The 15,283-nt window shown below is 36.2% G+C and overlaps 1 protein-coding gene across 5 annotated transcripts in view; it reads left to right on the top strand.

The window, feature by feature from the left end:
- Positions 1 to 15,283, top strand: part of CSMD1 (CUB and Sushi multiple domains 1) — a 1,127,710-nt gene that overhangs the window by 887,097 nt on the left and 225,330 nt on the right. For all 5 annotated transcript variants that reach the window (XM_027690129.1, XM_027690128.1, XM_027690127.1 and 2 more), the window contains one exon: positions 11,306 to 11,475. In XM_027690129.1, coding sequence (XP_027545930.1) covers positions 11,306 to 11,475 — 170 coding nt within the window. The remainder of the gene's footprint in view (positions 1 to 11,305; positions 11,476 to 15,283) is intronic.

The raw sequence follows: 15,283 nt of genomic DNA, 5'->3' as shown, positions 1-15,283 counted from the left end.
CTGAGGCTGCTGTCATCACAAGATGAGAACATCACAATCATGTTTCTGCGCTTATTGTCATCACTAAGCTTTTAAATAGGATCCACACACCATTTCTGGGAAATCTGTTACTAAGGCAGATTTCCTAAAACTTATCTAGCAAACTATGCTTTTAATCATACTTTTCTTACTTTCCAGTTTTCTATAAGTCAAACTAGTCAGGAGCTTTCTAATATTCTGTATTGGAATTATGTTACTGTTAGAAAAGGAATTGAAGGACTCATAGGTTAAGAGAAGCATTCCTAAACTTAAAAAAAAAAATTAAAAAGAAACAAACAGTGAACCAGAAGACCATGAAAGCAAAAGGAAAAAAAATTGATAGTTCATTAGAGGCCATAAGAAATGACAAAAAGCTTCCATTTGCAAGGGTAGGAGAGACTTCTCTTTCCTTCAGAAAGAATATAGGGGAATTGTTTCAACTTGCACTAAATTGTTTTGAGTCTGAGGGAGAGAGGAAGAGATAAAGAATGGAAGAGACAAAGAGAGATAGAAAGAAAGAGAGAAAGAAAGAAAGAAAGAGAATAAAAGAAAACATTCTTGCACCTGTTGTGTTCTGACAAGATCTATAAAATTATGAGGTTGTTGTCATATTAACACATCTAAATTCCTTGTTACATAGCTTAAAATAGCATATAATAAATAAAATTTGTTCTGTAAATATTTGCTGCTTACATGGTTCCAGTTTAGATTCTTCACTTCCTAATCTGCCAAGCTATGGAAGTCTGCCAAACTACATCATCCAAAAGACAAGATCCTTAAACTCATTTTCTTTTTAAAGAAACAAATCTATATGGTTAGCTGTATCTTCTCAGACTTGGTGAGGAGTAGGATATATGCAAAAGAAGAAATAGGACACAAAACAAGATACCCAGTGAGTATGCACATGTCCGGAGATAGGTGAGAGATAGGTGGCCAGCAAGTAGGGGCTGAGGGAGTGGAGGGAGTTTAGGTTGCAGTGATAAATGCGTGCATCTGATATGTGCTTAAATAATCTCCTAAGTACTTTTTGAAATGTAACTTTATAATTTACAGCAATCATCTAAAAAGGTAAGGAATGAGTCTTATAATTTTGGTATTCCTTTATGGTGCACTGTGAAATACTGATGAAATTCTGAAAGAGAGTAGAAATTACAGCTTTTGCTTCCTACTTGTCAAAAACGTTCTGTTCACTGATTGTTGAACACAGTGGGTAAAAACCCGAGTGGAGACCCCTTTACAGTGAATTGCAAAGTACAGGGCCCAGAGGTAGGTACCTTCTCTTTACAAAAGACTCTAATTTCACGAGGAGGGAACAATCCCCATTGGACTCACCCTGGGTGCTCATTCTTTTTGAATCAGTCATTAACCCAGAGAGGGTTAATATCTTGCTCCTATTAAACTTCTCTGAGGGTCAGCTCGACTTTCTCCCAGAGAAAACCTTCCAACAGGTCCAGGTTACACCAGAAAACCTTTCAACAGGTCTGATATGCACAAGAGGGAAAAAATTATCATTATGATTTCATAATGAGGGAACAGTCACCATTTGACTCGCTCTTGCTAGTAATACCCTTCAGTAACCCAATGAAGGTCAATGTCCTTCTCCCCACTACCTTCTCTCTGGATCGGCTTGATTTTCTCCCAGAGAAAACCTTTTAACAGGTCCGAGTCACACCAGAAAACCATACAACAGCTTTAGACTATAATGGTCACTTCACCACATCCAAGGGTTCCAGTCCAATATTACAATTATGTAATGCTCTGGTCTGCTTGGCAGGTTTAGGGGAAAGTAGCTTGATTTTCTCTGGGCAATGCATGGGATAAACAGGAATTCTGGGGAGGTTCAATAACATAATGGTCATTAACCCAAAGAGGGTTGATGTCTTTCTTCCCATTAACCCTCTCTGAGGGTCAGCTTCACTTTCTCACAGAGAAAATCTTACACAGCAGGTCAAGTGTGGGTTACACCAGAAAACCTTTCAACAAATCTGATATGCCCAGGTCCTACTGAGAGGAGAAAAGTTATCAGTAACTTTTAGCAGTGGGGAACAGTCAATATCAGGCATATATCCCAGATTGCCATGACCTCCTGCTGGAGATTTTGGCATAGACCAAAAATCAGTTCTTCTTTGTTCAATGCTCTGGTTGTTATGCCTGTAGAAAAACCTCCTCATTGCTTCTCACAGAGTAATCTTGTCCCTGGCACCAATTTTATGTTATTACCCGCTCCTGAAAGTGGGGTAGCTGAGGTTCTTGTTAATAGATCCGTTGGGGCAGATCAGAGTGAAATGACGCTGAATGACATGTTTATAAATATGTATGTGTGGTAGGTTTATTTTAGAACAATTTGGCTGCAATGGAAAGGAGATATATGGCCATTTTGGTTATAATCTATGGAAATATAAAAACATCATTTAAGAAAATATGTAAGGAAAAGAAAGAAAGAGAAAGAAAGAATAAGAGTGGATAGTGATAAGGAAAGTTATCACTACTCGTGGATCCAGTGACGATACTTGATTGTTGCAATTTAGATGTCTGTTGGTTGAAGTGATGGTTGCGGACTTAATCTGTCAGGGCCAGGGGAGGCCCCCACAACATAAATTCAGTGGGTTAATATATGTTCAGGTTCGGGTGGGAATGTCCAGATACCTCTCCTGAGCAGGGGAATTCTACACTTTCTTATGCAACACTGTGGATCATGAGCAGTCCTCTGGTGGAAGTTCCCAGAAATGAGTCTGGGGGGCACTTCAGGGGTCTTTCATGGTTTCTGATATTTATGACACCTTCTTAGAGATGGCTGCTGTTTCTCACCTCGGCATAAGCATAGTTGAGCCAGTTCCACCTTAACAGAAGGGATGAATACCCCAGGTGAATGTCCCAATACCTCCCCCTGGGGTGAAGTTTAACACCTGAGCCAGTTGTGTAAGGGAGGACATCATCATGGCTCGGCTTCGTGAATGAAGATTTGGGAAGAACTCTACCCTCATTTGCTACAAGCGCGTTGGTGGCTAAAAAGGCCAGTGCAAGATAGACAAGTCTGGTTGCAAAAGGCATGGCAGAAAGACTCCTTAGGTGGTATCGACAAGATACGGTTCTTTCTATGTTGTCTTTTCTCCTCGAGAGTGATCCTCTGTGTGTTCTCAAAAGAAGCAGCACCGTTTTAGATAATGTATCTCCAGACCTCCGGATTGGAGGCCAGAGTAGACCAGTGATGATGATCAATTAGGCCAAGGCCGAGATATTGTTTTAGGGAGTCCTTGTATCTCCTCTTTGGGGCTCCTCTCTTGTGGCAGCCAATGGCAAGTTCACCAGAGAGCACGATCTTAAGGAGACAGTAGTCCTTCATCCTGGAGACGTGTCCTGCCCAACGCAGCTGTGTTCTCAGTAACATGGCCTCAATACTTGTAATTGCTGCCTGTTCTAGAACAGACGTATTAGTCACATAATCTGACTGACCAGTGGATGTTTAGGATTGTACGGAGGCAGCGTTGAGGGAAGCATTCTAAGAGTTGCAGGTGGTGGTGGTAAATGACCCATGATTGGACCCATATAAAAGAGTAGACAGCACAATGGCTCTGTAAACACTGATCTTATTTGTCTCAAACCCCAGCTTGTTGCTAAACAAAGGTTGGTTTGTCCTGGTCATCCTCTCATGGTGGTGAGAGGTGCACCCCCTCTGGTGCATCCCCTCTGGTGCACCTGTTATGCATAACAACCTGGGCTGTTGTTATGCAGATCAGAAGTTTCACCACCACAGCCCAAAAATTCTCCTCCTCCTCTTTGCTTGGGGAGTGCAAACTTGGCCTCAGCAAAGCACTCTGATGCTTTTGCAAATGGCTGATTGTTTGAGTCATTAACCCTTAACATTTCAGTCTCTCACAAAAGAGAAGAAAGGTCTGAAGTAGTTCTTCAACTCTGTCATGTGATTGTCTTAACAACTATGTTATCAGCTTCTGTCTGCTTGTCTGGATTTTCCCTGTTCACTCTCTCTTTAAGAAACTGTGTATAATTTTATTTATGATACATAATGAAAATATTATTTGTGCACTATACAGTTTACAGTGTATATTCAGTTCAAACTAGCCTTTCATGTTAAGCATTGCACTGAGTTTGAGCAGAAAATATCAATAAAATAAACTCAGTTTTGAGTACTGGAGCTTTTTTATTTGGTTTGGGTTTTAATCTGCATTATTTCCTGTCCCCTATAAGTAATTTCATCTTTATGGAGTTTTCCTAAGCAAGCTGTGGAAAACTTAAATGGCAAAGCAGAAAAGAAAGAGCTACTTTATATTTTCATTTCATATTTAAGTGGTGTTGCTCCTTTATTAAATTTTATATGGCACTTGATTTTTAATGGTGAATTAATACAGTATTTGAGTAAAATCTTCACCAAGGTATTGTTCGCTGTTATTCGCATTAATATCACATTAATTTGTCATATTCAGTTGTTATATTAAATACTATTTGAATAGTTGATAGGGTGCTACAGTAAAATGCTGACTATTTAATAAGCTGTTTCTTTTAATAGTTTAGTTAGCATTTATTGTAAAGTCATAAATTATAATTAATATACTCTGTCATGTTGTAGCATTGAGTTAATTTTCATTGAGATTGAATCATAAGTGGGAACCTTGTTAGCCTGAATAGCACCAGAGATTTCTATGAGACTCTTGAGATCTTGCATTCATTGTTTTCTTTAAGTTCTCTGTAGCAGAAAATTTGAATTTAGATTCACCTTTAAGAAGTCAAACTAGGTCTGAAAATTGCTATTCATTTTTATCTAGTGTTTAGGCAGAGAGAGCTCTCATTTAAGAGCTGCTCATGAGCAAGAAATCTTGTCAGTAGCTAAGTCTCTGAATCCTCCAATGGTAATAAGGATGAATTCAGGACCCACTATATTTCAGAATGCTTTATTTAAATGTTGTCACATTTAAATTGGTAAATGTTTAGATTATTTTCTATTTTGTACAATGTATTTAATAAAGTTATTTGATAAGTTTTTTATACTTTCTATTTCTTTATCTTATAACAATGCATTTTTTAAATACAATCAAAGGTGGTTTTTTTAACCCCTACTTTTACTTTCAATGTTTGATTGAAAATTGAAGATTTGTCTGAGTGTTTGAGTCTTACTGTACCTGAATCTTTAAAATATGGTGCCATGTAGTAATTACAGGTTTGAATTGTCTCTATCTGATAACTGAAACTTCAGTAGTCAGGAAACACTAAAAGATTTCCGATGGCGCACACTGGGCACTCTGATTCTATTTTCAAAATGAAAAGGAGTGATTTGTATGAGACTTCAGTCACCTTTATCTGAGACCTGGTACGAAATATTACTCACCTATAGTTAGAAAGAATAATGATTGCCTTGAGTCACCCTTTTGCCTTCTTTCTACATGTTAAGGTTATGTATACTTAGTGTTGTTTCTTGCTAAGACAAATAATGTCAGCATGTTATGTTCATAGCTTATTATCAGATGATGCTATAAAGAGTAGTCAAAAATCTAAAACAATTTAAATCTAAACAATGCTTTCACCTTGGTTTCTGCCAATAATCCCCTGAGGCCAATTAACATCATAGGATTTGTTTTGAGAACCTGAGCAGTGCCTTATGTTTGTGGCATATTGATTGAGAACAAATTAAGCAAACCACAGAAAAGGCTTTCCTTACTGCTTAGTCCTTCCTTTCCTACTCCATTATTCTTTGTATGTGAGTGGTGCAAAAAATACAGAATAAGTGGTTTTCAGCAAAGCACTTCAGTATGGTTTTCAGTGAGATGTTCTAACCTCACCACCATCATATGGGTGTTGCTTAAAGAGTAATGTGGGAGGCTGACATAAACATACTTTAGTAGTGTGGTCATACCTTTAATTGAAATCTGTCTTAGAGAAGCAAACAATGAGAGAAAAAAGAGAAAGAGAGAGAGGAAAAAAAAGGGAAAAAGGGAAAACCACTCCTTAAGCACCAGCTGGGAAGAGGATGGAAAGAATCCTCAGACAAATAATTCTCGCCAGTAAATGTAGTGGTGGTGATGATCATAATAGTAATGAATAGTAATAGAAAAAGCCGACATCTTCCTGCTTTCTCCCTGCTACAGTTACATTTTTCATGCAGACGTTCTCAAGCTCCTCAGTGATACCTTATTACACTGTTAACATTGAATGGAGCACGTGTGGGTGCAGCAGACAAAATAGTAATTAAGGTTTGTGCATGTATTTTATTGTGTAATATTTATTGTGTGTTAAAATAACTATTAACTGCTTGTTATTGAGGTTCTATTCCAATATGAAGTCACATGCTAAAAACTACCAGATCTGGAGTGATGTGATCTTAGTGTAGAGTTACAGGCTAAAAGCCACAAGGCAAAAGAATGAGAAGTGGGAAGAGAATAGTATGATTTTAAAAAATCAGTGGCAATGTGTAAGTGACAGGTTACAGGCTCGCATGTGATGGACAGGCTGCAGAATTAGAGATGTAGGACTCCTAACATTACAAAGATTCAGGCACTGTGCAGCAAAGGTGCTGTGGATACTCCACGTGCACCTCGGCTTGATGCAACATTCCATTTAACAGGAAGCTTCTGCTCCTAGCATTATGTTAAGAGTTTGTACATGAAGCCGTGCTTGAGTCCAGTCATGTGTTGTGTCTGCCATGCAGAAATCATATCTTCAGCTTTAAAGAGCCCTCAATGACTGTGGAGAAACCCTAAATTTTTGCTATCATTTGATTCAGTTTTATCTGTGATCCCTTTTGCTCCTGTATTAATGTTGCATAACCATCCTACTGGGTAATAGTATTGTCCAACAGAAACATAAAAAATTATTGACTGAGCTCTGCTTCTTCTCATGTTTTATGAACTGCTGCACAATTTTGTAAATACAAAGGAGATATTCTGCACTCGGCAGAGTGCTTTGTGTCAGAGAAGCCCTTAAACTGACAATGTACTACTTTTATTTGATCTCTGCTTTGGAGATCTGCTTAAAATTCTGTCAAACCTTTTAGCAAGATATACGAAAGAAAAATAGTAAAGCAAACTTTTCCATTAAACAAAGTTATTGTTACATTTTACATGAACTGTATTTCAAAGCAATTCAGGAATCTCTGAGTTTTGTTTGTATTACAGTTTTTGTTCGTATTCAGGAAGTGTTCAATGATCTTCAAAAGATATGCCCTCTGCAGTTTCCTTTTATCAAATTTCAAGTGAGACAATGAAAGAAGAAAAAACAGTCACTTATATAATTGGAATTTAAGTGACTTTATTAAGCAAAAGAACAAACAATGGGGTCAAGTACCCTTTCAGACCGATTACTCTCACTGAAAGGGAATAAAAAAAGCGTTTGATAAAGCAGCATTTTTCAGTCTGCTACTGTTCTTAAAAAGGTTATAACAGAGAATTCATAAACTGTAGTAAAAATAAAGCATTTCCTCCTCTAAAACCTTTTATGTGTGGAGACATGGTTTAGAATCAAAAAGAATATACTTTTTGAATTCTAAGGTGGGTATTTTTGATTTATAATAAATAAATAAAATTCACTTTAAAAAGCACACAAGATTCAAAAGTTGTAATAAGGGACTAGATTAATCTGCTTTTATTTGCTTTCTACCTTTTGAAACATAGAAGCAGCAACATATGGATTTTTTCTCTAAAAAGAAGATGAGTTTAAGGATCTTGTCTTTTGGATGCTGTAGTTCAGTAGACTTCCATAGCTTGACAGATTAGGAAGTGAAGAATCTAAATTGGAACCATGTAAGCAGTGAATATTTAGAGAACAAATTTTGTTTATTACATGCTATTTTAAGTTATTTAACAAGCAATTTAGATGTGTTTTAGTATGACAACAACCTCTTTTATAGATCTTATCAGAACACAGTAGGTGCTATTTCATGTTACTTCTGCAATAATGTGCCTTCTTTCCTTCCTTCCTTCCTTCCTTCCTTCCTTCTTTCCTCTTTCTCTCTCCTTCAGACTCAAAACAATTGTCTATAAGTTGCAACAATCCCCCTAGATCCTGCCCAGAGGAAAGAGAAGTCTCTCCTACCCATGCAAATGGAAGCTTTGTGTCGTTTCTTATGTCTTCTAATGATTTTTTCTTTTCTTTCATGGCTTTCTAATTCACTGGGTTTTTTTAATTTATTTTTCTGCTTTTTGCTCCAAGAAGACTTTTGTACATATTTTCTGTTGAAAAATATCTTGGATTACATATATTTTCATTTTTCTCATCACATACCTGATTAATTTGAAATAGATAAATTGAGAACTGTATCTTTATTTTTAATCTACAGATTCAATTTAGGTGCCTCTGACCATATTGATAGTAAAAAAGCTAGAACTTTGAATAAATTTATTTTGTATCTTGAAAAATCAAATACAGAAACAAAGGAAAGGTAGACGTGCAACATAAAGAAGGGATCTCTATTGCATCAAAATACATATTTCAGTGCTGCCTCTTTCTACATCAATTTGTTATATCATGTGCAGATTTTATGTTCTTAAATTGTACCTATGTTATACTAGTCCAAGTACATCAGATGATCACACTAGGAAATATGTTCCTTTTCTTTAAAGGCTACAGCTGGAGGAGCTAGTCCTGAAAATACTATTTACATAGAGCGTGTTCAGTAGGTATGTTGTGGAATACCTGTTCACCTAAATTCACATTGAATTTTCGCACACAAGGTTGTGGACCAAAGTATGAAGATAGAATGATGGAGGGAGTAATTACTTTAAGATCAGGAAAGATTATTTCTCCTGGGAAACTCTGTACTTCTCAATGTTTGCATAATTTAAGACTTGTAGATACTAATACTAATATAGTTGATTTTTATCGAAGAAGAGTGCATATGGTTAATATTCAGTGAATTATATTTAATAAATGAAATTAGAATCAGTTACAAAATATTTTTCCCATGTGTTGAAATAAGAAATCTTTTCTCTTTCATCTCTCTGGGCTGTGGATGGTCCTGATGGGGGTGAGGTGGGGGGGAGTTTGACAGAGATTCTGTCAAGATGAAGGCAGGTCTGTGGAACTCAAAAGGTATCTGGAAGGCGTTGAAGTAAGGAAGTGTCCTCTGTAGTCAAGAACTAAAGAGCTCTTTCAAGATCACATGATAATATTTCCCTGCTTAACTGGAGACACTAAAATCAGTAGTTATTCATAGAATACCTGATGGATACAGAATATTGCATGACATATTTTAAGATTGATTGGCAGTTTTTTACTTCTTAGTTAATATAGGTGGATAAGCCATATCACTTCTTTGAACTTCTATGGCTTGATCTTTCATCAAGAATGTAAGAGATGTGGCTTCATTTCCTTTGCTTATGTAAAAGAATTTTAAATTGAATCTGATCCTTGCTAACAGAATCATCATGCCATTGTTGTTAAAGGCTCTTGTTCATTTTGCATAAAGAGGATCAATTGGAGGTGATTAAAATGGATATGAACATGAATATATTTTTCTAGTCTAGTACTTTAGTGCTCACATGTTTACTGTGAGTATTGATTCATGAGTTATTTCAGAATTTTATTTCCCAACTCTTTAATGTATGTATTTCCTCAAAGAAGTGTTCTTTCTCCCCTGTTTAATGCCCTACCCATTTTGCTAAAGAGGTTAGTCAACACTTTGTGACTGATTTTCTAATCTCTTTGTGAGAGAGGATAGGAAATGCATGTTCAAATCCCCAGAGTCAAAGTGAATTGAATTTGTGTGTCACACATTCTGGCAGCAGCAGCAGTATCAGCCACTGTAAATATTTTTAAAGAAAAAGCATGACTTTTCCTATACCACTAGGTAAAATATTAGGACTTTAAAGGGGAGAGATGCCTTTGACTGCATAAGCTTTTCCTGCTGTCAAGACCAGGGTTGGTATTGTGGTTCATGGCTGCTCTTTTGAATTCCTGGTCCCTCATTACGTGAAGTGTGGTCATGACATTCTAGATTGCAGTGTGCAAAAATGGTTAGAAAATGATGGGGCCTGATGAAACTGCATAGTGTTAAATATTTGCAATCTATTTGAAAAGGGATAATATGCACTGAAAACAGACTGTGGTTTTATAGCATGGGTTAGAGGTATAGGAGTGCCAACTTGAGCTCAGAGAATTTTGCAATGTAATTGAAATTTCTCAATTAAATGTTTTATTGTCATATGAAGCCTAAAAGTCTATTTAACATTTTTAGAAAGAATAGAGATTTGTTTCTAAACCTATTGCTTCTTTGATAAAGCATACCTGTTGATTTAAAATTATATATTAATTTATTATTATTTTAACTGTTATAACAAGTTTTTAACAAACTCTGAGATCTAACTGATGTTTAGGTCAAAATAACCCAATATATTTTATCCCTAGACTGAACAATGAGATGAAAATATCAATCTTGTGCACCTTAAAAAAAGTTGTAGATTAATATTTGGTATGTTAATGTTACCGTGGGATTTGTGAGGTGTTTTTAGGCCATTTTCAAGCATTTTGAATATCTGTTTGAACAAGACCAATATTATTTGCTATCTGTCTGGATGTTTTCATCTATGTGATTAAATTTATGTTGCAAATTCGGAATAATTTTTCTAGTTTTTGTTCTGAATTCAAACTGAGTCCATGGGCTGGAACATACCACTCCTCCTGCACTTCTTTATTTTCTTTACTGAGGAGCTACGACAAAAAAATGCCTAATGAAAGTGTTAATAGATGCTTACAACAGATAGCTGTGAAAAAGGCTCTTTACCCAGAAAAGAAAGGATCTGTCTGCTTAGTCCTGACTAATATCAATAAATGTTTTTTTGTTTTTTAGTTTTTTGATTTTATTCCGGGTAGAGAAAAACGTGTTTGAATAATCTTGATTTACTGTCAGATTCTTTTTTTTTTCCCAGCAGCTTATTGTCTGCTTTTTCTAATACTTATTTGTAAAGCTGAGTGCGGAAGTAAAATCAAAGTTATGTTTATTTCAAATGTTGCCACAATAACTTTATCTCAATAAAATATCCAATGTATATAGTGTCCGGGCTAACCTGCATTGTTGCTTAGTCTGATGGGAGGATCAAGGGATAAATTGGAGGTAAAAGCAGATAAGTGCATATAATAAACAGACTCAGTGAAATGCAGGAGACAACAACTTTGATAGGGTTTCTAGGAGTTGTTCTTACAGATATCTGGTAGAAATATACTTTTCCTAGATAGCCTGTTAGAGTTTTTATAGGGTTTAAATATTACTGCTAATAACCCATATTTTCTTGAAATGGATAATTCACTTCTTTTTTTCTTTTTTACATGTGTCTGTTTTCTTTAGCTGAATGTGGAGCAACTGTCTCTGGAAATGAAGGAACATTGTTGTCTCCAAATTTTCCGTCTAATTATGACAACAACCATGAATGTATCTATAAAATTGAAACAGAGGCTGGAAAAGGGATCCATCTTAGAGCCAGGAGCTTTCAGCTGCATGAGGGAGATATTGTTAAGGTAATAAGAAAATAATTCCACTTTCTGTCATGTTAAACATTCACAATGTGGGAACAAATCTGGTTTTAGTGCCAGTTATCTTTATTGTCATTCCACTTTCTGACACAAAATTAATGAATTCTAAGTGGATAGCATCACTTCCTTTATACTAGAGTCAATGATTTATACTAAATGCAAAGAAACTATAGGTTTGAGAGTTCAATTACATTTCTAGAAGTATTAGACTGTTTAAAGTGGTTTAAAATGTAAAAAGAAAACATAAAATGTGAACTTGGAATTTGAATACATACTATTATTTTATGTTTGCAGCAATACTTATAAGGGTAGTACAGGGATTTTTTTTTTTTTTGTTGTCGTGAGCAGAACCATTGGGTTTTTTTTTCAAATAATTAATTCACTCATTTAAATAGAGAGAAGCTAACTAACATGGTGGCATTGACTAAATCTGTACTTATAGATGTTTTCATTCTTTTAAATTGCAGATAACATTTGAAACACGACCTAAATATCCATAGATTTTGAACATGTGCTTTTCTACAGCATGGCCATAATTTGCCTCTTCTTAATAATGGCTGCTACATTCTTGTACTGAAAATCATGACATTCATCTGAAGTGTTGACCATACATGAAATTAGTCTTTCAAATTTATGTCTCCAAATTTTCAGTTAATTAATACTTAAAATCACAAAGTATTTAGCAACTTCCTTTCTGGAAGCATACGTAACGATACTCCCTGGAGATATAAGAAAGATTTGCCTAAGAGAAAGCTGTTCTGAGCAATCTGTTAGATACTTTCTTCTTTCATAGATCTGTTAGCACAATACTCCTGAGGATCCAAAGGAAGTAAAGGCAAAATTATGCTGATATCTGAACTGCAAGGCCTGTTCTCTGATTCTGAGTCAACTGGCATAGCACAACTGCCATTTATACAATTAAGGTCTCTTCCACTATAGTCTCTCTATAACCTGCACTTATGAAAATAAAGTCTATTTCCTTTCCCTTCCCATGCCAGGATGTCCTTTTACATATTTCCACTGGAATCAGCCCTTTGGCAGGTTAGTGGACGTCGAAGTTGCTTTCTCTACTATCTGCACACAAAATATGAGCAAAATTTGTTATAAACACTGGCCTTATATTTTATGCCTGCATCGAAGAAAGCCCCAAGATTACCTTGCAGGCAGCTTGCAAGGGATACACTAAGGCTTAAAAATACTTATAAACCTTGTGCTGAAATATAGGGCGTTTTCCCAGCTGAATGTCTTACTCTATTTTAAAAGAAAGATATATGCATACATAATGTTGCATTGGATGCAGGTGCCCATATGTGGGCAGTGGGGGCTGCAGGGGCGCTCTGTGAGGGGAGGCCGGGGTTGCCCTGTGCTGGACACAGTCAATTCCAACCGTCTCTGACCCACCCCACCACAAGGCACAGCTGAGCCCACAGCCAAGAGGGGGGAGTGGCACTGGGGAAACACACGTAAGAAAGGGCAAAAAATGTTGCTCAGTAGTGTGTGATAAAGAGGACTGAGTCAAAACTGAAATAATAATGTAATAATCCCAAGGTCAACCCACCAGGAGTGTCAGACATTACTGGTCACTATTTGTTTGAGGTGAGATCACTAAGAACTCCATGAGGATGTAATGAAGGGATTTTGAAATTTATATGGGAATAAGCAAAATAATGACAGCATTATTTCCCGAGCCATCAAAGCAATATTTTAAAAGCATTTCCCTTTGGGATGATTTTAAGCCATAAAGATCTCTGCAATTAAGGAAATTTGCTAAACTTAATTGTAAGTAATTTCCTTTTACTGTCAGAATTAGAAACTGGACTTTAGGAAACTCTAACCAGCATTTCCTTCTCCTTCGGGTGAGTGTTTTACATTCCCACAGGAGGTGCACATACATTAGCACTGTTACTGGAGCATTTCACCTCATGAATAACTGTAGCACTGTCCTCTTCTTTTGTCTGAATGTTTTAACCCCAGCTAGTAAAGCAAACACTTTCATTCCTCACAAACATTTAGGTGAAATGGGGTAACTCTGAATGCTCTGGCTAAATTTAACCTAGTGCTCCAAACAGTGCTATGATCATTCCCTGCTGTCCCCAAGACCAGCTTCTGCAGTTTGATTACATCTATAATGTTATGCTCTTTAATCTTATACAACAAGGTGACTCACTCAAACTGTCTCTCAGAAACAGTCCCTGGCCTATGCAGCCTTCTAAGGGAAGATTTGTGAGGGTGTTAGTAAGTCTGCATTAAATGTGTTCCAGATGTACTGACAATAAATATTGTGTAGACAATCAAGTTGTGGTGACTGGACTCCTACTGTGTCACTGTTTACTTGCTTTGAAAATATAAACTACCTGCAGCTGTATATATTCAGCTTGGTATTCAAGTGGGAATATTGAGTCTGGATATTGAGGCTGAAGTGCACATGGTATAGCATATAATTTGCAAGATTATTTCTGGCAACAATAAGACTAGTGCAGGAGAAGGGGTCAAAACTATTGCTTTCAAGAAGAATGCATGCAGGTTAATTACTGTAATTTGTGGGCGAAGTGTTCTATAGCTCTGACAAAATCTGAACTTCAATTAGCGGGTTAGAAATTTGAATTCCTGTAAAGTAATAGAAACAGTCTCACCATTTTGGAGGGCATATGGCAAAACTGAATACTTGGATTATCTCTTTATTTTGAAGCTTATCTTCCTCACTTGCTACCACTTCATCTTCCTGAACTCCCTGTTTTAACTGCCACTTGAAGTTTCAGAATTCTTTGAAGTGGCTACTTATGCTGAAATCTTTATAATGCAATCACAGTGAATTTATTAGAGGTAAGAGGAAAACCAGAATGTAATATTCGGTCTTTCATCCGTTTGGCCAAATAGACCTTCCTTTTTTCTTCATGACAGAGCATGTAATTGCAGCATGTGAATTATATTTCAAATGTATTCTCCCAAATGACTTAAACATACACACCAAATATGAATAAATAGTGATAATGTCTAGACTAGTTTATTAAATGTATTCTCTGCCTCTAGAGTCAGTCACATATGACATGACACAACGGTTGCACACAAGCTATCTGTTGGAAATGATTGGCCCACAATAATTAGCATGGCAAAGAATTGTCAGGCAAAAAACTTCTTCTTTCCTGGGGTTGATTCAAACAACTTTTCAGTATAAACAAGGGAGATTCAGTGCTTGTATTTGTTCATTAACACTGTTTCAGTTATTAGAGTAGATATGTACCTACTTATGTCTGTAACATTAACAACAGCTGGACAAGTGTCACAGGTACAGATTGTCACAGGTTTTTTTTAACAGCTGCTTTCACACGATGTCTCTTATCTAATTTTAATTTAATAAAACACTGATTTATTTGTGTATGGATTAATTTTGAGAGATACTATTATTTAATTTATTAATCCTCAGGTAGAAAGAGTATCTGTAACAGTCAGAGAGGCAGAATACTGTTGGAACAAGATGTCTAAGGCACAATTGTAGTATTTACATGAGGTTTTTGTTATGTTTTATAGAAGAAAAAAACACTTTTTAAACATAGGTACCATTTTTAACTAATTGCAATTAATAGAACGTTCCATTCAAAGCATTATCTCATGACTCTAGTATAATATATCTGTGGAAATAAGTCTTATGGGGAACAAATGCTTATTTACTTTGTACAATAGATTTCCAGCTCTGACAAATAAGGTGTTATCAGTCCATGAAAGTGATCTGTAGTTCTGTCCCACAACAATGGTTAGAATCTTGAAAGTAATTTTTCAGATACTCTTAGCACAG

Source organism: Neopelma chrysocephalum, unplaced genomic scaffold (assembly GCF_003984885.1).
Source record: "Neopelma chrysocephalum unplaced genomic scaffold, ASM398488v2 Primary Assembly neopelma1_80b, whole genome shotgun sequence".
In the NCBI taxonomy this organism is placed as follows: domain Eukaryota; kingdom Metazoa; phylum Chordata; class Aves; order Passeriformes; family Pipridae; genus Neopelma; species Neopelma chrysocephalum.
The sequence above is the reverse complement of the archived record's forward strand: the minus strand, read 5'-3'. Positions and strand labels throughout refer to the sequence as shown.